Source organism: Eulemur rufifrons, chromosome 8 (genome assembly GCF_041146395.1).
Source record: "Eulemur rufifrons isolate Redbay chromosome 8, OSU_ERuf_1, whole genome shotgun sequence".
In the NCBI taxonomy this organism is placed as follows: Eukaryota; Metazoa; Chordata; class Mammalia; order Primates; family Lemuridae; genus Eulemur; species Eulemur rufifrons.
The window spans coordinates 38,429,949-38,457,454 of record NC_090990.1 but is presented as its reverse complement, the minus strand read 5'-3'; the positions used below and the strand labels follow the sequence as shown (position 1 = coordinate 38,457,454).

Below are 27,506 nucleotides of genomic sequence, written 5' to 3'. Positions count from 1 at the left end.
AAAAAGCTGTGCCCCCAAAACATTAATTCCCACATGATGCCTTCTTTAACCCCCAATCAGACACTAATGTAACCACTCTCTTCTTTCAAATGCCACAGCACATTCTCTGTATTTTTTATACCCCATTATCCACATTCAGCCTCGGATAATGATTAATAGCAAGACCACCAGTATTTGAATACTGGTTTCATTAGTAACTAGTTGTGTGTCCCTGGGCAACTTACTTCACCTCTCTGTGTCCCAGTATCCTCCTCTGTAAAATGGGATAATAAAAGTAACTATTTCCCAGAGTTATGAGAGTTAAGTAAATTAATATTTACAAAGTGCTTAGAACAGCACCAAATACATAATAAGCACTAAGTGTTTGTTAAATAAAATTTGCATGCTTGTCTTCCCTGCCCTGCCTAGAACCTCAAAATCAGCAATAAATAATTCAATCAAGTACCTCTTATGAGATGATGGGACTTAGGACCATTCCTAAGAGCTTACAAATTAATGAGAATGACTTACTGATAAAAGGCAGAGAAACAACTGCTGTAACAATAGTATGTGCAAAGTAGGTAACATTTATGGAGCACCAACCATGAGCCAAGCACTGAGTTAACTGAGCTAATGCTACTTGGGCATTATCTCAAACGAACCATTTTAATACATCAAGTGAAACAGCACATGAGCTTTATCTCCCTGTTTCCCACCCCTGGAGCCCACGAAAATCACAAGAGCCAATTAAAAGAATATAGTTCTACAAATGACTGTGCTGGAAGAATGGGTGAGTGATGAGTTATATCTGATCTCTCTCTAAATTAACACATCATGTATTTCAATTTCCTCTCTGAAATCTCATGTTTTAAAAATGACAGTTTAGGGCAGGCGCAGTGGCTCACGCCTGTAATCCTAGCACTCTGGGAGGCCGAGGGAGGATCACTCGAGGTCAGGAGTTCGAGACCAGCCTGAGCAAGTGCGAGACCCCGTCTCTACTAAAAAAAATAGAAAGAAATTAGCTGGACAACTAAAAATATATGTAAAAAATTATCCAGGCATGTTGGCGCATGCCTGTAGTCCCAGCTACTACTCAGGAGGCTGAGGCAGTAGGATTGCTTGAGCCCAGGAGTTTGAGGTTGCTGTGAGCTAGGCTGACGCCACATCACTCTAGCCTGGGCAACAGAGTGAGACTCTGTCTCAAAAAAATAAAAGAATAATAAATAAATAAATAAAAATGACAGTTTATCAAGCTTTTTTATTTGAACCAGAAAGACTTGTAGAAGAGACATTTAAACAGTGCTTTGAGGAACAGCTACAATTTGTAAGATATGTTACAGTTAGCACAAAGCCTTGCTTATGGCAGGTATTCAATAAATATTTGCTAAATATATTAATTAGTAAACCAAGTAAGTAGGAATAGATTTGGTGGTTTTGACTCAGTATAAAGTTATACTGAGAATTCATATTGTTAACACAATTTCTCAGAAAAATTCTTGGTTCACTTGTAATTGCAGTGTCACAAAGATTAGGTATCTAATAAAATAAGTTTTAATGATTCAATTCTATAAACATTTATCAAGTGATTAACAAAGACTTTAGGTAGGAAGATCCATTGTAAAGATGTGAAAAATCTAAGAAAGTGAACAACTGCATTAGGGATACAAGAGAGAACGAAAGAGACATACTCTCTGCCCTCAAGTGGCTCACAAATCAGAGCAGGATGGGATTCATGCCTGTCAGCTATACATGCTACTTGAATAAAGTAAGCTGGGAAAACAGAGGAAAAAAAGAGTGATACTGCCTGGGAGAGGGAGGACTCTAGGGAGGTTTCCTAAAAACATTTGAATTAGTTTTGAAATAAGGTACAGAAAAGGAATATTCTGGAAAAAGGGAACAGCATCAGTGAAGGAACAGAAATAGAATTGAGAAAGAAAGCCTGAGCTGAATAACGATGGAACAGGTGGAGGAATATCCTTTCTTGTTATTTAGGAAAAATGTAAATATGTACTCTCCCAGTTAGCTGGAATTCACTAGGGTCCAGAGCCTAGATCCCACCTTCCAGTCCTATGGGTCTACATATTGCCAACTATGAGTCTTCACTCACTCATTTGGAAAATACTTATTCATTTAGTGAGTGCTTACTGAGCATCTAATATGTGCCAGACACTGTTTTAGTGTTTGGTTTATTCAGTAGTATACAAACAAATCCCTGCCCTCATAGAGCTTATATTCTTGTGTGTGCAGGGGGAGGAGACTAAAACAATAAATGAGATAAATAAGTAAAATACATGAAATCACTATACAATGATAAATGCTATAGAGAATAGTAAAGCATGGAAGGAGGACTGGGAGTACTGGTGGGTGCAATTTTAAATAGGTCAGTCAGAGAAGGCCTTTCTGAAAAAAGTGAGGAAGCGAGGCTGGGCACAGTGGCTCATGTCTATAATCCCAGCACTTTGGGAGGCTGAGGCGGGAGGATCGCTTGAACCCAGGAGTTCAAGACAAGCCTGGGCAACACAGGGAGAGCCTGTCTCTAAATAAAATTTAAAAATTAGCTGGACATGGTAGCACATGCCTATAGTCCCAGCTACTCAGGTGCCTGAGGCATGAGGATCACTTGAGCCCAGGAGTTGAACGCTCCAGCAAGCTATGATTGCACCATCCAGATTGGGCCTATCTCAAAAAAAAAAAGAAAAAAAGAAAACAGCCATAGGGATAACTAAGGAAGAGCCTTACAAGCATTTAGAATAGCTGGTACAGTGCCCTGGAGTGGTAGCACAGTAGCATGCCTGGCATTTTCAAGAAACATTAAGGATAGTGTGGCTGGCTGAGTGACAGAAAAGGAAGAGGTATAAGAAATGAGGTCAGAGAGATAACGAGTTAGGAAACACAAACGGTGTATAAGGACTTTAGTGTTTATTCTGATTGGGATCAAAAAATCTTTGGAGGGTTTTGAGCAGAGGAGTGATGTGGTATGACTGAGTTTTAAAAGGATCACTTAGGCTGTTATGCTGAGAACAGATTGACTGGGACAAGGGTACCAACTGGAAGACTAGTTAGGAGGCTATTGTACAAATCCAGATCAGAGACCAGATTGGTTCAAGGATTGAGAGGTGGTTGGAGACATATTTAGAAGGCAGAGCCAGCAAAATTTCCTGATAGGTTGGACTATCTATCTATCAGGGAATGAAAGAAAGAAGATTCAAAGATGCCGCCAAAGTTGTGGGCCTAGATAACTGGTAGGATGATGGCCATTAACTTAGGGAAGACTGCAAGATGACCATGTTTTGAGGGAAGAGCAAGAAGTCATAGTTCAACTTGCTAGGCTTGAGATACCTACGCAAGTAGAGATGTCAAGTGGGCAGTAAGACACTCAAGTCTTCAGGCTGAAAATAAACATTTGGAAGACATCAGCATAGAGACAGTATTTAAGCTCATAGGACTGGATAAAATCACCAAAGAAATGAATAGAGACAAATAAGACTTACAAGGACTAACCCCTTGGCTTCTCCAAAATGAGTAAGAAATGGGGTCAGAAAGGGGAATGAACAGAGATAGAAGTTAAATTTTGAGAAATGAAGGATGCCCTAGGAATCCAAGGCTTCTTGCAGTGTTTGACATAAACATAGTAAGATTAGAGCTGACAGTCTCCAGGCTAAAAGTGGCAGCAAGGCTGTGAGTTCTGGGAGAGAGAGAACGCGAGGAGTTTGGCTAGGAGCCTAGTGTCCTAGACTCACTGTTCACTCCTGTCGATGGGAGAAGACAGTATTATCCTGCTGATAGAAGTTCAACAGTGACTTCCTATGGCAGTAAGTGGAGGTACAGCATCATGGGCTCCTTCTTGGGGATCCTTTGATTTGAATTCATACCTATGGTTAAATACTGTCTTTCATGTATGTAAATTAGGAATAGCTATACTTAATCAATAGAACATCATCTCCCTTCTCTGCACTATTCTCCAGAGCACCTTAGACCAACTCCTTTCATTCCTTTGAAAAGAGGAATATCAGCTCCTCCTTCCTAGAAGAAATGTATTCCTTGAAGGCCAGAAAATCAAACACTCCACAAACAGATTTAGTGCCATCTGTTCTCGCCAGTGCTGCAATGAACCTTTGGAATTATACTTTTGTGATTTCACACTTCTCTGAAGAATATGTGTAGTTTTGAATTAAAATAAATCAAAACTCCTATTTTAGAATTCTTAGAGTGGGAAAGGCCATTCAACCTATTTTTCAGCCTGATACAAGATGGAAAATTATACAAATAAATTATTTCACAGATTCTTGCATTATATCACAACCAAAATAAACTTCTCTAGTCCTGTCTTTTTGGTATTGAGTAAAGTGTTAACAAAATCTTGTTCCTTTTTATATGAGATTTTGACAGGTTAACTCTGGCTATATATTCTTGCAGTGACCTGATAAAAGTTTGAATATCCACTATATAACTAGAAAAAATGGTGTACTTTTTACAGTTATATTTAAAATAATTTGGCCAGGTGTGGCGGCTCATGCCTATAATTCTAGCACTTTGGGAGATGAAGCAGGAGGACTTCTTCAGGCCAGGAGTTCGAGACCAGCCTGGGCAATATAATGGGGTGTGGCAGCTCAAGCCTGCAATCCTAGCATTCTGGGAGGCCGAGGCGGGAGGATCACTTGAGGTCAGGAGTTCAAGACCCGCCTGAGCAAGAGCCAGACCTCATCTCTACTAAAAATAGGAAAAAATTAGCTGGGCAACTAAAAATTGAAAAAAAAATTAGGCAGGCGTGGTGGCGCATGCCTATAGTCCCAGCTACTCGGAGGCTGAGGCAGAAGGATCACTTGAGCCCAGGAGTTTGAGGTTGCTGTGAGGTAGGTTGATGCCACAGCACTCTAGTCCAGGCAACAGTCTCAAAAAAAAAAAAAAAAAAATTAACTGGGAGTGGTGGCACATGCTTGTTGTCTCAGCTACCAGGAGGCTAAAGCAGCAGGATCGTCTAAGCCCAAGAGTTCAAGGCTGCAATGAGCTATGATCACACCACTGTACTCCAGCCTGGGCAATGGAGTGACATTTAGTCTCAAACAAACAAATTTTTAAAAATGAAAAAACAATTGACAAAAAGCACATATTTAAAGTGTACAATTTGATGAGTTCTGACATGTACACACATCCATAAAAACAGCACTTGAAAAATTACCGCCAAAAGTTTCCTCGAGCCCCTTTGTTATGTATTGCTCCCTCACATTCCTTCCTCAAACCCAAGGTCACTAAGATTTTATCTTATGTTTTCTTTCAGAACTTTTAGTTTTAACTCTTTAAGTCTACGAACCATTTCAAATTAATTTTTGTACACAATGAGGTAAAGCTTGAGGTTCTTCTTTTTTAAACCATTAGCTATACAATTATAAGTACCATTGTTGTTCAAAAGATTATCTTTTTCCAAAGGAATTACCTTGGTACCTTTATGGAAAATCATTTGACCACATCTAAGGGTCTATTTTTTGACTCTCTATTCTGCTCCATTGGTCTATTCATATATATTTATACCAAAACAACTCAGTTTTGATCACTCTACTTTTAAAATAAGTCTTAATTAACATCAAGTAGTCTAAGTCCATGAGTTACGCTCTTTTTCAAAGTTGTTTTGGCTGTTCTGGGTTCTTTGAATTCCCCATATAAATTTTAGAATTGGCAACTCAATTTTTATTTTTTAAAATACCTGCTGGCATTTTGATTGGGATTGTACTGAAGCTATAGAGCAGTTCTGGGAGAACTGACATCTTAACAATATTGAGTCTACCAATCCATAAACATAGTGTGTGTGTGTGTGTGTGTGTGTGTGTATATATATATATATATACATATATATATATATTTTTTTTTTTTTTGAGACAGGATCTTGCTCTGTCATCTGGTCTAGAGTACAGTGGCATGATCATAGTTCACTGTAACCTCAAACTCCTCGGCTCACGTGATCCTCTTTCCTTGGCTTCCCAAGTAGCTGGGACTACAGGTACGTGCCACCACTCTCAGCTAATTTTTTAAAATTTTTTGTAGAGATGGGGTTTCACCATACTGCTCAGGATGGTCTCAAATTCCTGGTCTCAAGTGATCCTTCCTGCTTTGGCCTCTCAAAGTGCTGGGATTACAGGCATGTACCACCACACCTGACCACACAGTCTATCTCTTTGTCTGTTTGGATCTTCTTTAATTTCTCTAAGCAATGTTTTGTAGTTTTCAGTGTGTAAGTATTATAGACCATTTATCAAATTTATCCCTAAGCGTGTCATATTTTTGATGTAATTGTATTATTTAAAAATTTCAGTTTCTGATAGTTCACTGCTAGTACATAGAAATAAAATTGATTTTTATGCAATAATTGTGCAACTTTGCCAAATTCACTTACTAGATTTCGTGGCCATTTTGTAGATTCCATAGGATTTTCTACATAGACAACCATGTTATGCATGAATATAGATAATATATTTTTTTCTAATCTGTATGCCTTTTATTTTGTTTTCTTGCCTTATTACAATGGCAAAAAGTGTCATTACAATACTGAATAGAAATAGGAGTGGACACCCTCTTCTTCTTCTTTTTTTCTTTTTTTTTTTAGAGACAGGTCTCACTCTGTTGCCCAGGGTATGAGGGCAGTAGTGTCATCATAGCTCACAGCAACCTCAAACTCCTAGGCTCAAGCAATCAATCTGCCTCAGCCTCCCAAGTAGCTGGCACTACAGGCATACCCGGACAATTTTTTCTTTTCTTTTTTCTTTTTTTTCAGTTACCTGGCTAATTTTTTCTATTTTTAGTAGAGATAGGGTCTCACTCTTGCTCAGGCTGGTCTCAAACTCCTGACCTCAAGCGATCTTCCCACCTTGGCCTTTCAGAGTGCTAGGATTACAGGCGTGAGCCACTGTACCCGGCCTTCATTTGCTCCTCTCTTTCTAATTATGTAAGTTAGAAGACTGGGTAACTGATTTGAGATATGTTTTCTTTTCTTAGAGACAAGGTCTCACTATGTTTCCGGGGCTAAAGTGCAGTGCAGTGGTATCATCATAGCTCACTGCAACCCCAAACTCCTGGGTTCAAGCAATCCTCCTGCCTCAGCCTCCTGAGTAGCTGGGACTACAGGCGCGTGCCACTGTGCCCGGCTAATTTTTTCTATTTTTGTAGAGACAGGGTCTTGCTCATGCTAAGGTTGGTCTTGAACTTCTGACCTCAAGCAAGCTTCCTGCCTTGACCTCCCAAAGTGCTGGTATTACAGGTGTGAGCCACTGCACTAACCTGAGATGTCTTTTTTCTATAATAATATAAGGGTTTAATGCTATAAATTTCTCTCTCATAACTGTTTAGCTGTATTCTCCAAATTTTGATATCTCATGTTTTCACTTTCAATCAGTTCAAAATATTTTCTAACTTTCCTTTTGGTTTCTTATTTCACCCACGTATTACTGAGCACGGTACAGTTTGTTTCCAAATATTTGAGAATCTTCTAGAGATCTTTCTGGTATTGATTTCTAATTTAATGCCACTGTGGTCATATACCACACTTTGTATGATCTGAATCATTTAAAATTTTTTGAGACTTCTTCTATGCCACATAATATGGTCTGTTTTGCAAATGTCCTGTATATACTGGGAAAGAATGTGCATTCTGATGCTGTTGTGAGGAGTATTATCTAAGTCAATTAAGTCACATTGTTTAATTGTGTGCTTCAAGTTTTGTATATCTTCACTGATTTTCTGTGTACTTCTCTATCAGTTAGTAAGAAAGGATTATTAAAATCTCCAAATATAATTGTGGATTTGTCCACTTACCCTTCTAGTTCTATCAGTTCTTATGTCATGCATTTTGAAGCTCTGCTATTAGTTGTTTAGGTGTTAGGATTGTTATATAATTTTGATGAACTGATCCCTTTATAAATATGAAATGTACCTCTTTATCCCTGGTAATACTGTTTGTTCTGAAGTAACTTGGATATTAAAGCCATTCTAGCTTTATTTTGTTAAGTAATATTATGGTTTATCTTTCCCCACTCATTTATTTATTTATTTTTTCTCAGACAGGGTCTCACTCTGTCGCCCAGGCTAGAGTACAGTGGTGTCATCATAGCTCATGGCAACCTCAAACTCCTGGGCTCAAGTGATCCTCCTGCCTCAGCCTCCTGAGTAGCTGGGACTACAGGTGCATGCTACCATGCTTGGCTAATTTTTCTTTCTTTCTTTCTTTGTTGTTGTTGTTGTTTTGTTTTTTTTTTTTTGGTAGACATGGGGTCTCACTCTTGTTCAGGCTAGTCCCACATATTTACTTTAAAAATATTTGTTTCCTTATATTTCAAGTGGTTTTCTTATATATAACATATAGTTAAATCTTGCTTGCTCATCCAATCTGACAATGTCTGCCTTTTAATTGAAGGTGTTTAGCTCATGTATATTGGAGTGATTATTGATATGGCTGGGTTTAAATCTACATCTTACCATGTGTTTTCTATTTATCCCATCTCTTTGTTCTTGTTTTCTTCTTTTTCAGCCTTCTTTTATGATTCCAGTTTATCTTCTTTTTTGGATTATTAGCTATACCTACTCATTTTAATTTTTTTTAGTGTTTTTGCTTTTGGGTTTATATTATATATCTTTAACTTAGCAAAATACTTCCAAGTAATATTATACCACATCAAGTGTCATATACTTCCACCTCTCCTTTCTTGGTCTTTGTTCTACATTTTGTTTCCACATATGTTACAAATTCCATAATAATTGTCATTTAATATATATATTATTTTAAACAGTTAATTACCTTTTAAAGAGGTTTTACATTTACCTATAAATTTGCCATTTCTGTTGCTTTTCATTCCTTTGTATAGATCTAAAATTCCACCATTTGGTATTCTCCTTGAGGGACTTCCTTTATCATTTCTTGTGGAATAGATCTGTTAATGATAAATTCTTTTAGCTGTTGTATATATGAAAGAGTACTTTGCCTTCATTTTTGAAACATATTTTCACTAGCTATAACATACAGGAAGACAGGTTTTTTTTTTTTTTCCTCTCCCACTATTTTGAAGATTTTGCCACACTGTCTTGTGGCTTGCATTGTTTTCATGAGAAGTCTGCTGTCATTCTTAAATTTGTTCCTCAGTACATCATATGGACTTTTTCTCCCTCTGGTTGCTCCTAAGATTCTTTATCTCAAGTTTTAAGCAATATGATTATAATGTTCCCTAATGTAGTTTTTGTCATGTTTCTTGCAATTAGGGTTCACTGAGCTTCTTGGATCTACGGGTTTATAGTTCTTATTAAATTTGGACATTTTTTGACCATTGTTTCTTCGAATATTTTTTATGCCCACAACCTCTCCTCTCCTTTGGGTACTTCAATGACAGAATTAGGCCACCTGAGGTTTCGCACAGCTGAATGATGTGCTGTTCATTTAACTTTGTTAGTCTTTCCTCTTTGTGTTTCATTTCAGATCATTTCTGTTGCTATGTTTTCAAGTTCACTAATTTTTCCTTCAGCATTGTCTAATCTGTCTTTAGTCTCATCCAGTGTATTTTTCACCCTATTGTCATCTTCATTTCTTGAAGTTTGATTTGGGTCTTTTTCGTATCTTCCATGTCTCTCCCCAATATGCTCATTCTTTTATTCTTTTGAAGCTTTCTTCTAAGCTTATTAAGTAGGATCAGAGCAGCCTGAATCTATGGGTAATTTGGATCATTAGAGATAATTTGCCCTATATATTACAAGAACCTTTTTTACTCTGGCTGGTAAGAATAGAGACTATTCCTATGAGAACTGTTCTACCTGTTCCTTTCCAGTGCTTTCCTCACATACATGCACTGATTGGTAAGTAATCAGCTAAAATATAACAGAAACCCTTTGCAGATCTTCTGAGTTCTTTTATTTCTGGTAATCTGCCCTGAAAATTTCAGCCATCATGGCCTCCCTAAATTCTCAACTCTGTCTCCTAAACTCTGGGAGACCTCTAGGCTCAGTCTTGGTTCCCCCTACCTGCACTATGCCCTGGAAGCTGCAGGCAGTAAGGTAGGGTAATCAGAAGACTAACCCTCTCTGACCCATTGTCTTTTGTTTTGTTGTTAACATACTTTGTCTTGATGTTTAGTTATTTAAGGTGAACTGATGTGTCAGTGTGCGATGTGCCAGCATGGCTGTAACAAAGTGCCACAGCTGGGTGGCTTAAACAAAAAAATGTGTTATCTCACAGTTCTAGAGGCTAGAAGTCCAAAATCAAACTCAGCAGAGATGATTCCATCTGAGGGCTGTGAGGGTTTGTTCCAGGTCTCTATCTTTGGCTTATAGTGGACCATCTTCTCCCTATGTCTCTTTGCATTATCTTCCCTATACGGGTGTGTGTCTATATTTCCTCTTCTTATCAGGACACCAGTCATATTGGATTAGGACCCACCCTAATGTCCTCATTTAAACTTGATTACCTTGGTAAAGACCCTATCTCCAAATAAGGTCATATTCTGAGGTACTTGGGGTTTAGGACTTCAACATAGGAACTTTAGGGGGACACAATTGAACCCATAATAATTGGTCCCTGTTATTCCAGCATGAGCAGAACGGAAAATTGATAAGTTGCATTTGAATAGGGAGAATCATAAACCCCTGATAGCCATAACTCTGGTATTTCTTGAACACAGTCAACTCTTGTAATGGAGCATGTACCCTATAGGCACCCTAGAATCCAGGCCTACGAAGTTGTTACAAGAGATATTGGCTGATGTCAGAAATAAGACTTCTAAACCAGGACAGCTTCTGTACTTGCCCAATGTGAATTTTGTCTTCTTGCATTTGAGCAATCATTTGGGGCTGGGAGATGGTAAAAAAAGATGCTCCCTATTAGCTATGTCAACTGCTAATGCATGGACTGTTGCAAGGATGTCCTAGAAGACAAACATCTGACACTGCACTGCTAGCAAACTATGGTTCATGTTCTATATCCTTATGGGAACTCTGGGGCTGAGTGTGTCCTATAACCAAATAACCCTGTGAGTCTGAATGTGTAATAGAACTTATGCATATTCATGGTAGATGCTATACCCTCCCTTTTTAATCTTCTTTTCCTTACATTAAATACCTATGGTTAACTTTCTAGAGTCTTTACCACTCTGGTTGCCTTCCTATAGATTTACCCAAATGCCCTGTACTTCTTAAAGAAATTTAGTTATATTGGGAAGTTTGATATACCCCATAAGCCCATGAAAATGAGAAGTTTGTGAAGTGCCTTCAAAAAAATTAACCAAATGAACAATGAATCTGAATGATAAAAATAAAAATGACTATAGTATACCATTTATGTAGATCGGGCACCACACTAGTTATTTGACTGAAATATCACAACAACTTTAAAAGGTGGGCATACTCATTTTCCAGAAGAGAGGTTAAAAAGAGAGGCTAACTCACTAAAGCTATGATATAGCTAGTAATTAAAAGTTAACCTAAAGTCTGTTTGATTCCAAACTCTGATTTTTTTTCACTATGCCTCATCACTTTTTTGATCTTAACATACATATTAAAAAGCAGTCATGTGGCCCGGTACGGTGGCTCACACCTGTAATCCTAGCACTCTGGGAGGCCGAGGCGGGTGGATCACTCGAGGTCAGGAGTTCAAGACCAGTCTGAGCAAGAGCGAGACCCTGTCTCTACTAAAAATAGAAAGAAATTAGCTGGCCAACTAAAATATATATAGAAAAAATTAGCCGGGCATGGTGGCGCATGCCTATAGTCCCAGCTACTCGGGAGGCTGAGGCAGTAGGATCGCTTAAGCCCAGGAGTTTGAGGATGCTGTGAGCTAGGCTGACGCCACGGCACTCACTCTAGCCCAGGCAACAGAGCGACACTCTGTCTCAAAAATAAATAAATAAATAAATAAAATAAAATAAAGAGCAGTCATGTATTAGGAAATGCCACATAGGTAATTCTAGTTTTACTATTCCGTGAAATTTCAATATATAAGTAGATACACTGGCTTTGCCAATGATCAGGTTTTATGCTAAACTTAACAAATACAACCACATTGGACATCCTTTTTAAGTATGAAGCCAAAACATTCTCCAAAAAATATGTTACAATTACTTTAAATCATCAGCCCTAAAAACAGATTGGTAATTGTTAAACTGATGTCTCTATAGTGTAGTGGTTAAGAGTAGAGACACTAGAATCAGACTGAGTTTGATTCTAGCTCTATCACTTGCTAGCTATATGACCATGGGCAAGTTACTTAAGTTCTTTGTGTCTTTTTTATTATTTTTTAATTTTTATTTTTGGAGAGATAGTGTCTTGCTAAATTACCCAGGCTAGTCTTGAACTCCTGGACTCAAGCAATCCTTCCACCTCAGCCTCCCAAAGTGCTGGGATTACAGGCATGAGCTACCATGCTCAGCCGAGTTCTCTGTGCCTTAATTTTCTCATCTGTAAAAAGGTACTTACCATACCCATTTCATAGAATTAGTGTGAAGATGCATATATGCTTAGAATAGTGCCTGATACATATTATTTATTATTTCAATATGTGTTAGTTAATACAATGATGAAAATAATTTCATTATAAGAACACAAGTCACTGTCCATTTCAAATCTTTCATTCATCTAGCTACTCAATGGATATTTACAAATATCTCCTTCATGCAATGTGCTGCTTGGGCTGTTATGAATTCAGAATCAATAAGATATTAAGGAAAATTCCTGACTATTCTATTCATCGGATCTCTACTTTCTCTGAATCTTTAGTACAAGTACAATAAATAATTATTTTAATGTTGTTTTATCTATATTAGTTCTGTTTCATGTCTTCATTCAATAGATATTTCCTGCTCACCTTACTTTGTACTAGGGTATCTGCTAATGATACCAGTAGAAAATAAGACACACATAGTCCATCCTAGAACTAATAGTCTAGCAGAGAAAACAGATACTGAATAAGGAAGTACAAATATGCTGATTATTACAAATAGTATGTGTTGAATTCTAATGATGCATATAACAGGGAGAGTTACCCCAGTTGGAGTTAAATGAAAGTCTATCCAAGAAAATGTCATTTAAGGTGACACCTGAAAAATGAGTAGGAGTTAGGCAGGTGAAGAGTAGGGGCAGTATGCATCAATAAGGAAATAGCTGTGCAAAAGCCATAAGATAATATGGCTGTACAGTAATAAGAAAAACTATAAGTGAAAAAAAATGAGAAGAAAAGATGAATACTGTGATGATTAAATGAAATAATGTATAAGGAAATTACTTTTTCAACTACAAAGTGGAATTATTAGATGCAACACAATTCAACTGTCCAAGATTACAAAAGATAAAATTATATTGAGTTTACATAAAAATTGAATTAGAAGGGAAGTCAGCCTGCTAAATCAGGTAAGAAAAATAAGTGATACATAATCAGTAAACTTTACTGAAAACAAAATCTAATAAATGACAAGAAATACAGTTACTCTTTTAGAACAAAGGTTTCTGAATCTGCATACCATAAACCAAGGCAGCAGAGCTCAGATAAAAACAGATAATATCAATAGCACCGTTGTCATGAATATGCTTAGCCAGTACTGAAATAACTATGGGCCTCATAACTTTTACAGATATACCTGTATAAGCAGATACAATTCCTGAACACACAGCACCACCTTGCAAACACTAAGGATAGCAATAGATAATATTCACTTGGGAATGATATCTGATCATCTGACCACTATACAGGAAGCACCCAGAAGGCAGGCATAATGTTATTACTCATCTTTGTATTTCACTTTACAGAATATATTTAACAAATGTTTGTGAAATAGGTAATAAAACTTCAAATTTGAGAAATAAAACAAGTTTTCAAAGCACAGTCTCTTTCAACACTCTTCTGGGCACAAATTATATACAAATAATTCATTTTTAAGATTTGACTCTACCTGGTCTAATTTATTAGTCTTTGATATTACAAGGTAGGACCATCTAATAGCTAAAGACTGCTAATTATATCCCAGAAAAAAATTAAGCACACATCATAATAGCATATGGCTGCTATTTTATAGTGTCCAAAAAAAAGAAAAAACATATCACATGGAAAGTCATAGGTAAAAGCTTTCCTCACGTAGGTCATTCTCATAATAATGGTAAGTGGTAAGCTCATGAGTCCAATAAGATATCTGTGTGCCTCTAAGTGCATACCAAGTACAAAATGTTTATTGAATGGATAAATGGTTTTTTGTTTGTTTCTTTGGTTGGGTTTCTTTTTGTTTGTTTTTTGTTTTTTTTGAGACAGGGTCTTGCTCTGTCTCCTGGGCTGGAGTACGGTGGTGTCATCATAGCTCACTGCAACCTCAAACTTCTGGGCTCAAGCAATCCTCCTGCCTCAGCCTCCCAAGTAGCTGGGACTACAGGCATGCACCACCACACCTGGCTAATTTTTCTATTTTTTGTAGAGCTGGAGTCTCACTTTTGCTCAGGCTGATCCCAAACTCCTGACCTCAAGCAATCCTCCTACCTCGGCCTCCTCAAGTGTTAGGATTACAAGCATGAGCCCCTGTGCCTGACCAGAATGGATAAATGATTAAGTGAAATGGCTGAGTGAGGAAGGAAGGAAGGGGGCAAGGGAGGGGGAAAGGGATGGGGAAAGAGGAGAAGGGATGAGGAAAGGAGGAAGGGAGAGAGGGAGTAAGGAAGGGAGGAAGGAAGGAAGGAAGGAACAAAATAGAAGGATAAAATTCTTTTATACTAAAAAATAATAGAGTTTACCACCCTGCTTAATAAAACCACAAATTTTAACCACTATTATATCACACTAAATTTTAAAATACAATTTCTCTTTAAAACCCCAATAATTACCATTAGATATTTTAGAGTGATTATAAGAAATTTTTATATTTAAGAAAGACTTTACATGTAAATAGGCAAAGAAGATCATTTATATAATTCTGTTAATATGTTTACAGTATGCATAATTTCATTATAGTTACAAAACACAGCTTAATTCAAAATGTAATCATTTGCTTTTGGAACCTTATTTAAAGCCATATTGGGACTTACAATAAGCTGTGCTTAAATGCTAAGAATAGTTGAAAATAACATATATTTCTAATAAGAGGGAAAAAATTTTAAATTTCACCATTAATATTACAGATAGGAGGCTAATTTTATATCTTAATCAAAAATACAAATCTATCACCAATTATCATAGCTCAAAAGGTCAAATGACACAACAAATGGCTAAATAAGTCACAAATCTGCTTTTCTGTAATGAAACTCCCCATAATTTAACTACTAGGCTATACAATATTATGAACCAATTTAACTGTCAATTAATTAAAAATAAAATTTAAAAGTAATCATGTATTTTTCACCTTCATTCATGTTTTCAACTGTGAAAAATATACCTTCATGGTAAATCTTACCTCATTGTATCTGTTGCTGGGAATTTTGATGCTGGTTTTCCGAACTTCCATATCAACCACCAAACCTTGAACTACTGGCAAGGTATACTGGTAATTTCTGAAGTCCTGGGCAGAAGCAGATTGAAATAGAATAAAGAATTCCTCAATGGTAGGATTTGATTTATAGTAACAAAATAAACACAAATGGAAAGAACATTAATATTTAAGGATCCTATTTATTTAAATAGTAAGGAAATGTATAATGAAAGCCCCTCTGTATTTTAGCTCTCCATTTAGACTGTAAACTCTTATAAGGAAGTGAAACAGTTTCTTATACCCCTTATATACAACACTAAACAAATATCTGGATGCTTACCCTGCTTTATCATCATTTAACATTTTCTAAATTTATTTGTTAACTGTCTCCTCCCTGTAAGATAAGCTTCAAGAGGGTACAGACTCTCACTTGTTTTGTTCTTGCTATATCCTTAATGCATCTTAGACACTCAATATTTGTAGGGAAACACACACACACACACACACACCCCCAATATTCAGTGTGGCTGAAGCAAAGTAAGCAAGAATGGTAGGAGTCGAGGTCAAAGTAATAACATACATCAAGATTTCATAGGTTCTTGTAGTCACCACAAGGACTTTTAACTTACTGTAGGAGGCTTTTAACCTGTTTTAACATTTTTTACTTTTTTATAACAAACAGGTGGTAAGGGAACAAGGAGAGAAGAAAGGAGATCAGATAAACACAATAAAAATAACCCAGGTAAGAGACAGTGATGACAGATCAGGATGTTATTTAACAGTTCAAAAGATGGTGAGAAGTTGTCAGATTCTAGATATATTTTAAAGGAAAAATTGACAATATTTGCCACTGAGTTGGATGTGGAATGTGAACAAAAGGTATGACTTAAAGATGATTCTAAATTTTCTGACCAGAGCTACTAGAAAACTAGAACTACTATTTACTGAGATGTAAAATATCATGTGAGTTAGAGAGTGTTTCTAAGTAACTTATTACTTGCAACAGAGCTCAAGAACATTGATAGGGGGCCAGGCACGGTGGCTCACACCTGTAATACTAGCACTGTGGTATTGAGCCTAAGAATACTGAGTTATAGAAACGCCCCCTGTATTTTTTGAAACAAGATTTGATTTCAGAAGTCAAATAAGGCTTTGCCTTAAAGAAAAAATAAATGTGTTAGTTCAAAAGTTGTCTCACCTCAGGAGGGCATCTCATTGGTCAGTAACAACTGCATTTCAAAGAGACAGCTGTAAGCTGGGCCTATGGTTCTCACCTGTTTTGAAACACAAGACAGGTCTCACCTAGAGCCATAGGTTGCCAGAGCTGATCAAAGGCCACCAGAGATGAGAGCTGATCAAATAGATATGCTAATGCCCAAGCCAGGCCCAGACAGAACCATGCAGTTAAAGTAATTAGCACAAGGCACAACTCATGTTGACTTCTGAGATCATCTCTGTCTCCAAAAACACAATTACTGGAGCCAAGGTGTCTCTGTTTTTTGCTAAAGTAATAGCCTTATCATAAAACTTAGAAGTTTCGCCTAAGAAGATTTTGTAACTCATTGTTCACCTAGATAGACTTAGTTAAAGGATTTGTAGTAGCCTTTTAGAAGACGGTGACCCTAAACCAAACTGCCTGTTATTATGTAAATCCCATTGCCCTTGGCAATGGGAGCCTGTATCTGCCCTATAAAATACCTGTGTGTAAACTGAGTCTTCATTATATCTCTGTGGGAGGGATATAATCATCCGGACACCCTCTTTGTCTATCTTCATAAACCTTTACTTTATAAACTATATCTTTGGCTCTGCATATTATTATTATTTTTTTTTTATTTCTGTTTCCTACTATTTTTTCATCCTTTGCAATGACCCCTGCCTGAGAGACCCGACTGGAGAAAAACCTCTTTGCAGGAAGTGTAGCTAACTCCCCGCACTGTGGGAGGCCGAGGCAGGAGGATTGCTTGAGGTCAAGAGTTCAAGACCAGCCTGGACAACACAGCAAGATCCCATCTTTACAAAAAATAAAAAAACTAGCCGGACATGGTAGTACACACCTCTAGTCCCAACTACTTGGGAGGCTGATGCTGGGGGATCGCTTGAACCCAAGCATTTGAGGTTGTACTGAGGATCCCACTGTACTCTAGCCTGGGCAACAGAGTGAGACTTTGTCTCAAAAAAATAAAAACAACAAAACAAAACAAACAAACAAAAAAGAAATAAAAGGTATATAAACTGGAAAGGAGGAAATCAAATTGTCCCTGTTTGCAAATGACATGATCTTATATTACATAGAAATCCCTTAGGACTCCACCAAAAAACTGTTAGAACCAATAAACAAATTCAAAGCTGCAGGATACAAAATCAATGTGCAAAAACCAGTAATGTTTCTATATGCTAATAGTGAACTATGTGAAAAAGAAATCAAGAAAACAATTCCATTTATAATAGATACAAAAAAAAAAAAAGATACCTAAGAATAAACTTAACCAAGGACATAAAAGATCTCTACGTTAAAAAGTATAAAACACTGATGAAAGAAATTGAAGATGACACAAAAAAATGGAAAGATATCCTGTGTTCATGGATTGGAAGAATTAATAGTGTGAAAATGGCCATACAACTCAAAGTGAGCTATAGATTTAATGCAATCTCTATCAAAATATCAATGGCATTCTTTACAGAAATAGAAAAAACAATCCTAAAAATCATATGGCATTACAAAAGACCCCAAAAAGCCAAAGCAATCCTGAGCAAAAAGAACAAAGCTGAAGACATCACACTACCTGACCTCAAAATACATTACAAAGCCATAGTAACCAAAACAGCATGTTACTGGCATAAAAACAGACACACGAACCAATGGAACAGAATAGAGAGCCCAGAAATAAATTCACACACTGATTTTCAACAAAGTTGCCAAGCACACACACGGAAGAAAAGACAGTCCTATTAAAAAATGGTGCTTGGAAAATTATATATTCACATGCAGAAGAATAAGAATAGATCCCTACCTCTCACTGTATAAAAAAATCAACTCAAAATGGATTGAAGACAAATGTAAAACCCAAAACTATGAAACTATTAGAAGAAAACAACAGAATGCTCATGATATAGGGCTGGGCAAAAAATTTTTACATAAGACCTCAAAGCATAGGGAACAAAAGGAAAAACAGACAAATGGGATTAAATCAAACTAAAAAGCTTCCTCTAAGCAAAGGAAACCATTAACAAAATGAAGAGACAACACGGAATGGCAGAAAATATCTGCAAACTACAGATCTGATGAGGGATTAATATCCAGAATATATGAGGAATTTAATCCAACGGTGAAAAGACCAAGAACCTAATTAAAAAACGGGTAAAAGGCCAGGCGTGGTGGCTAAGGCCTATAATCCCAGCAGTCTGGGAGACTGAGGTGGGAGGATCGCTTGAGGCCAGGAGTTTGAGACCAGCCTGGAGAGCATAGTGAGACCCCACCTCTACAAAAAAATAGAAAAATTAGCTGGTGTTGTGGTGTGCACCTGTAGTCCCAGGTACTCAGGAGGCTGAGGCAGGAGGATCACCTGAGCCCAGGAATTTGAGGTTGCAGTGAGTAAGATGATGCTACCGCACTCTACCCAGGCGACAGAGCAAGACCCTGTCTCTATACTATAATATTAAAATAAAATAAATAAAATTGAAATTAAAAATGAGCAAAAGACCTTAAGAGACATTTCTCAAAGAACATACAAATGATCAATGGTATATGAAAAAAATGTTCAAAATCATTAATCACAGGGAAATGCAAATCAAACCCATAAAGAGATACCATCTCACTCCAGTTCAAATGGCTACTACCAAAGCTATGAAAGAAAACAAGTGTTGACAAGGATGTGGAGAAAAGGGAACCCTTACATACTGTTGGTAGGAAAATAAATTAGTATACAGCCAAAGGAAATGAAATCAGTACCTCAAAGAGATTGTGCTCCATGTTTATTGCAGCACTATCCACAATAGCCAAGACTTGGAATCAACCTAAATGCCCAACAATGAATGAACGGATAAAGAAAATGTGGTATATCTACACAATGAAATACTATCTGGCCATAAAAAAATGATTTCCTGTCATTTGAGACAAAGTGGACAAACCTTTAAATGAAATACGCCAGACAGAAAAAGACAAATACTGAATGATTTCATATGTGGAATCTTTAAAAAAAAAAAAAAAAGTTAATCTCATAGAATTAGAGAGATCAGGGAGGGAATAGGAGAGGGGAAGATGGAGAGAGGTTGGTCAACAGGTACAAAGTTACAATTAGATAGGAGGAATAAATTCTAGTGTTCTATTTCACAGTAGGGTAATTATGGTTAACAGTAAGGTATTGTGTACTACAAAGTAGCTAGAAGAGAGGTTTTTCAAAGTTCTCACCTCAGAGAAACAATAAATGCATGAGGCGATGGATATGCTAATTACCCTGATTTGAACATTACACAACATATACATGTATTGAACATCAAAATGTACCCAATAAATATGTACAATATGTCAATTAAAAAATAAAACTTTTGAAAAGGTCAGGGAAAAAAAGATAACTAGAGCTACAGCTTTCACCATGACAGAGTAAGGAAATTCACCAAATCCACTCCCCAAAAAGCAACTAAAAAGCTGGGTAAATCGTTTAAAAAAGCAACCATTTCAGTGCTCTTGAATGAGACCAAGGGCACACAACACATTCAGAAGCGTTTTTCATGAAAACTCTCCCATACAAAACCCAGTAAGAAAAAAGACTTACTGCAAGAAGATTCATGATGGTATGCCCCGTCTCTCCAAACAATGGCTTCCGAAATCTGACACTGAACAGTGGGCACGGATAAACTACGGAAATGAGAAATGACCAGACTGAGTTTGGCAGCTTAAAATTTTGATAAAAGAGACATGATGGCTAATACATTTTTCAAAATATAATTGTAATGACTCATTAGAACATGTCAAATTTAGGGCTCAAAATGTATTTATATAGCATGGTAGCAGATAAATCCTGAGCCACAGCAAGTCTTTTGATGATCAGAATAAGCCTTTTGATGTAGCTGTCTTCAAAAATGACCCACAGGGTCTTAGGAAGCATTCTTCTTCAAACTCAATTGATACGATCTGGGAAACAAATATCTCCTGATTCTTCTGTGCTCAAGAAGTTTAAGAGTTCACTCTCTTCTTTCTTGCTGTCTATCTACTTAGAGATGGGGTCTTATCTGTTGATCTATCTATCTATCCATCTATCTATTTAGAGAGATGGGCCTTAGTCTGTTGCCCAGGCTGGAGTGCAGTGGCACAAACATAGTTCACTGCACCCTTGAACTCCTGGCCTCAAATGATTCTCCAGTCTCCCCCGCTCCTGAGTAACTGGGATTACAAACACAAGCCATTGTGCCCAGCAAGGGTTCAGTATTCTATACCTCCTAACCAGGATCCTTAGGAGAGCCAAATCACAAGTGTTCCTATTGGCTGCCTTATCCCCCTTGAACCTTATGGTTTGAAATGCCTGTACAAGACAGGAAGATACACATGTTGTTTCCTCTGCATACAATCCTTCCGTTTCCCCATTAAGTTTAGCTGATTCATATGCCTCCTTCAGAGTGCAATCCAGAGGCACTTAAGTCCGAGATGTGCTTCTTATCCAACTTGTCCTTCATTCTTGGTCAAGTTAGAGCTCATCCTGGAGCTCCCAAAGAACTTAACTTTGACCATAGGTTTTAATACAATATACTATTATAATCATGATTTCTGTGTGTGTTCCTAACAAAGGTTCCCAAGACCCTATAAACAGGTCTTAGCCATTTCTGAATTCCCAGGATTTGTGATATATGGTAGGTCTTTATTACATTCTTACTGAATGAATAAATAAATGAGTGAAAGAATAAAGTTGGCTTGCTGAGAATATACAATATACTGTTTTATGGTTTATAAAATGTTTCATCACTTGATCCTTTTAACAATCCGATGTAATATAAAAGGCACTATTACTGTATTACCTCAGTTTACAAAAGAAATTGCCAATCAGAGAACTTCAGTGACTTGCCCAAAGTTACAGAGCTCATAATGGCAGAGTTGAGAACCTTACTCAAGTGGTCTGATTCCTAGCACAGAGTACTTTTAATTAGGTGAAGATATAAAGTTTGCATTTAACCTACAATGTCTTTAACAATATCCAACTCAGTTGCACTGCTATAACCATGGGCCAGGAAGCTCTTCCTCTGTAGCCTACCTTACCAACTGAGAGTGGTCTCCATACCACCAGCTTCCAATATCTGTATGTTAAGTAAAATATAATTTGTCCAAACTATTTTCCAACCACATGACAAAGAATATGTTCATCATATATAGACACTATAAAAAATAAGGTTACTTAAGTTCAAATTCATTTTTCTGATAATTATGTTTTTATCAATGTACTACAAAATTAGCAAGTTTACAAGGTAATAATCACCAACTTCTTCATTCAATGTTTTCAGTCCTTCCCATCACAGCCAAAATAAGCTGAGACATTGGCCAAATTTAGCTTAGCTATTTCAAAATATTATTTCTGCTGAATTGTATCACCAAACAGGGAGCTCTGAATATTTCAGGCATTATTTAGTCATTACACCTTGGTCACATGTTTTAGAAGAAGGTGTTTTACTACTTACGTCGATATTCAGCTCCAAGTCTCAACATTAGTCGGATGGGAAACACTTTAGCCCAAGGAGTTTCCCATTTCTGGATGAGAATCCCAAATAAGTAAGGTGGGGTTGGGAGTATGAGGTCTTGAAGTGACTGGTAGGTAGATGTCACATATAAGAATCCACCATGTTCTTTACTGCCAAGGAAACTTTGACTGAAGAAGGAATGTCCCAAATTGCCCACAACATTCCCTAAAACAAAAAAGTTCATTAATTATGTTCTATCAATAAATTAATCATATTTTTAATAATCATTATTACACAACACTGGGCTGGATAGCCACTACCAAACACTAATTCCAAATATTTCACCATGAAAGAACTGTTTTTAAAAAGGTGCTTTTGAAATAAATGGCATTTATTAAATGAAAATTTGTTTTCCAATTTTATCAGGACTTCTGGTGAGCATAAAATAATTTATATTACACTGTTGAAGTCTGTCTAGCTAAAAGCCAAAAATAATAATGCTTTCCTTACTTAAACTGTACAACTTCACTGTATGAATTACTACAGATGTCTCAGAATAAAAATTACGGCCTCAAAGGTCATGAAAAAATGTTAAGATTAGGTAACTACTCTCACAAAATTTATACTCTCACTGGGTGAACAAAGTAAATTCATTAACATAATGAATTAAGACAATAAATACAGTTTTGAGACATTAAGGGAAGAAGAGGATTTACAGAGAAGGTAGTACCATATATATGATTTATGATTTGTAATTTTGGTTAAGACAAACATGAAACAGATCTACAACTTGGGGCTTATTTAAATTCACATTAAGCAGGTTTTTCTCTTTTAACTACAAAGGCTCTTTTCTAAGCACTTTCTAATTCAAACACTTTTGTGAATGAAACAATGAATGAAACAGCCCTTCATTAAGGAGACATTTTCCTCACTTTAGAATTACAAAAGAACTTCCAACCAGAACTGTTCAATAATGAACAGCATATGTTCACTAGATATGCACAAGATTCCTTTGATACCTCTGAAAGCAATAATACCAAATAAAGCTATCTCCATCAGAGAACTTAATGTTTACTTTTGCTGAAAACTAGAGTTTGTTCATACAATGGTTATGGGGCTTTGAATCCTTGAGTAAACTGGGAAGATACGTTGATAGAATCCACAGTGAAGGGAATATCTTCCCCAATTAAACTCAGCTTTGTGGCTGAAAGCCATGTTCACCTGAACATTATCATCTATATTTTACATTTAAGGTAGCACATTTAGGAATTTAGGGGTAGTAATCTTGCCCCAGGATTGACCGAGTCTGGCTGCACAATTAAACTGTGGGGCTAGATCTATAAAAACAAAACAATCCCCGTATCAACACAGCAGTATGGTATTTTGAAAAAAACTGCAGATTTTGGAGTTACAGAGATATGGGTTTAAATATTAGTGTGATCACTGTTGTGAGATTTTGGGCAAGTCACTTAACTTCTGTGAGCCTCAACATCCATGTAAAACGGGGGAAATTATATTAAATTCCAGACCTGTTGTGAAGATAAATGATGAGCATATATAAAATGCCTAACACACCAGCAACACAGTATATCCTCAAAAAATTATAACTATTATTGTTCTAATGTAAATATACAAATAATGTTCAGCCAAATATTATAGGATTTTTTTTTTTTTTTTTTTTTTGCTTTCCTAAGGATTTTAGAGTAAGATTTGTATAAATTTTAATCTTTTCTGGCAGCCAGTACAGAACTGGGGATAGAGTAACAGGTACTTTGGGGAGACAAATTCTCCACACCCACTTTACCACCCCCCAAATCCTGGAATTCCAGGATACAGTAAGAGATACTCCATACAAAATTCAATAAACAGTTTGTCAAAGAGAAAAAAAATTTTTTCATCTTTTTGCCTAAGTTTGGGGAAGAAGGGGGAAAATAGGACATAAAAGATACAGAAATTTTTTTCCCTCCACAATGGAGGGTGCGTTCCTCTAAAGCTCCAGTGACAGCATGCTATGGTTTGAATGTGTCCTCCAAAAAGCATGTGCTGGAAACTTAATCACCTATGCAATAGTGTTATAAGGTAGGGCTTAATGAGAGCTGACTGAATTAATGTCATTATCTAGGGAGGGGGGTTGTTACACAAAAGCAAGTTTGGCCCCCTCTGTGCTCTCTCTCTTGCCCTCTGTTTGCCCTTCTGTCCTGGGATGATGCATCAAAAAAGCCCTCACCAGATGCCAGCCCCTCAATCTTTGATTTCCTGGCTACCATAACTGTGAGAAATAAATTTCTGTTCATTATAAATTATCTAGTCTGTGCTACTCTGTTAATTCTGTTATAGCAGCACAAATGGACTAAGACACAGCATGATATTTATGGTTCACAAACAATGGCCCAGAGAATACAGCTAAGAGGTGAAAAATACATTAGCTTGGTACTCAAGGCATTCATTCACTATTCCTTTGGGATTGGAGCCTAGAATCTATTACTGGTTAGTTTCCACAGATACTGATTTCCTTTTTGTCTCTACCATCTAGCACCCTCCTCATCCCAGTCATACACAGATTTTTCACTATGTCTCTTCTTATTATAAAATATATCTTTTATCCTTTAGGCATTTATTTTCTTTTAAAGAAAATGTATATCTCCATCAATCGTAACGAGTGATGTGGTTTAGTTTAGACTGTCATTTACCATCTCTTCTACAAACAAATAACATTCCACAGGTGTAGATATTGGCAAAAATAAAACATTGGGTATAAGAATTTGACAAAGAAAAGAAAGAAAGGCTTTCATTTAAAGACAATCTGGAGCTCTGGAACTAATAAATCTGTTACATGCTATTAATAGTTTATGTAGCTACTTCTCTGTGAGAACATACAATACAACGAGTCCACTGAACTAATTATAAATACATCCCAAGATCACTGAAGAATCCATATAACTGAAATAGACACCAATCTTGCTCCTGAGCTTAAATGACCTAGTGAAGAAGTCAAATGGTTTATATCAATAGTTTACAAAACAATTTTACATGCCCATTTATCAGGTGACCATCAGACAGTGATGCCAGGTAAACAAGGCAGGTCCCATTTCCCTGAATTATCGGGTTTTATTTTACAAATGAAGAAACTGAAGCTTAGGGGCAGAGATGAAGTGGCAATGTAAAATTTAGAAAGCAGATCTTTCAATCTCCTAGACTTTCTATATATCACACAGTCTTTCAAAAAATATACAGATATAGTAATTTATAATTTTACATCTTAAATTTTGATTTTAAACTTTGTTTTTCAAATGCTTACAAAACAAGCATTTTAAATTCAATTCAAATATAACTTACAATGTGACAACAGCTTTCTTTTGTTTCAAAGCACATTTGTTAAGCCTCACATCAACTCAAGTAGAACAATTCCTAAGAAAATGGTTCATTTATTTCAAGAAATACTAGTATTTCCAAATATTAATATAACTAATACTCAAGCTATCAAAAGAATTTAGAGAGTTCCCTGGAGCTCTTTGTAATGCAATAAACTGCAGTTAAGCCTGAGTACCTTACAAACAGGTCATTCATTGCCTCAGTTTAGAGCTGTGGTCCCAACACTTGGGCTGGGGACAAGTTAGGTACCAGGCAGCAGAGCTCTGCTGCCCCACCCCCATGGAAAAATTGTCTTCCCTGAAACTTATCCCCCCCTCCCCCAGGGTGCACAGCAGGAGGCAGTGAGAGAAGCTTCATCTGTATTTACAGCAGCTCCCCATCACGGGCATCACTGCCTGAGCTCTGCCTCCCTCCACCCTAGGAAGAATTATCTTCCATGAAACCAGTCCCTGGTGCCAAAAAGGTTGGGGACTGCTGGTTTAGAGCATCTATGAGATTGACTGATTAACTTCAAAAAGCTCAAGAAGCACTTTATTACTTCTTATGGTTCAAAACAGGATTTGGAGAGGACATAGCTGAGTTCAAACCTGGGTTCAGTCACTCAACATTCAAATGTGTGATCTTGAGTAAGTTATTTAGGCTCTCAGTACCTTTCATTTTCCTCATATGTAAAATAGAAACAATAACAGTATCAATCCCACAGAGTCGAAGTTAAGAAGAAATAAAATAGTGTACATAAAGCAATGAATACACTTCCTAGCATGTATTAAATTCTCAATTAATATTAGGTATTATCTTAAATTCCCTCTTCATAAATAATTCCATATCACTTTCTCATCAGTTGAGAAATTACTTTGCAAAGCAGCAACATTATGGCTCCTTTGCTCACAAAAGAGTGTAAAATAAATTTAATTTACCAAAAGGTTCACAATTAATTAAAAAGATAAAATAAAACCATGAACCATAAGATAACATTCTTTAACTAGAGAAAATTGTTGATAATAGTGAAAACACCAGTGAGGTTCGTCTTTTCCCTGGGAACACTGGTTAGGAAACTTTTCTTTTCCTTCTTTTACAGATAAAAAAAAAAGTAACTTGCTTCAGAAACACCAAAAATTATAAGCAGTGTAATTTTTGTGGCCATGAAAAATAATGGTATACTACTACAATCTGAAACAAATACTGGGGCATTAACTGATCAAACATCTATTAATAAAATATTTTTTAATATGCACAACACTAGACTAGCTGCTATTCATTCCACTACATTTACAGGACATCTACCAATGTTTTTATAAACTTTCTATCAATCATTTATATATATTCTTTGAAACCCTACTTTTTAAAAATCTGTTTCCCACTCTCCTAATTTACCTAGTAGTTTTTCTTTTAAATACTTGTGGGAGTACAGAATGGGCAAGAGATTGTAGTCTAAAACTAGCTAACACATTTTTTTCCCTAAGTTAACAGTGAGTATACACCTACATTCTTACACTGAGATAAACTTTCACATTAAAAAATTAAAGCTTGACTGGGCTCGGTGGCTCATGCCTATAATCCCAGCACTTCGGGAAGCCGAGGTGGGAGGATCACTCAAAGTCAGGAGTTCCAGACTAGCCTGGGCAACAAAGCAAGACCCCATCTCCACAAACAATAAAAAATTAGCCAGGTTTGGCAAGCACCTGTATAGTCCCAGCTACTCAGAAGGCCAAGGAACGAAGATCACTTGAGCCCAGGAGTTTAAGATTGCAATGAGCTATGATTGCGTCACTGCATTACAGTCTGGGTGACAGAGCAAAACTATCTCCAAAAAAAAAAAAAAAAACTAAACCTCAAATCCAATTTTATCTGAGGCCTACAATTTTATTAGTAACATTATACAGTTATAAATAAAAATAAAATTCAAAGAAGATAGATGCAATTAATATACAAATAGTTATATAGCACCTTGTAAGTTTATACTGCATTTTCATAAATCCATAAAAGAATGAGATTTAAAATCAACCCTGAGTTCATCTGAGTTAACCCAGGTATCCACAAGTTAAAGATACAAGATGCGGAAGACTTTAGAATGAAAAAAGGTGA

General features: G+C 36.6%; 1 protein-coding gene across 2 annotated transcripts in view; it reads right to left on the bottom strand.

The window, feature by feature from the left end:
* Positions 1–27,506, bottom strand: part of ZFYVE9 (zinc finger FYVE-type containing 9) — a 148,336-nt gene that overhangs the window by 16,025 nt on the left and 104,805 nt on the right. For both annotated transcript variants that reach the window (XM_069477942.1, XM_069477943.1), the window contains 3 exons: positions 22,050–22,274; positions 20,159–20,241; positions 15,369–15,473 (listed from right to left, as the gene is read on the bottom strand). In XM_069477942.1, the coding sequence (XP_069334043.1) occupies positions 15,369–15,473; positions 20,159–20,241; positions 22,050–22,274 (413 nt within the window). The remainder of the gene's footprint in view (positions 1–15,368; positions 15,474–20,158; positions 20,242–22,049; positions 22,275–27,506) is intronic.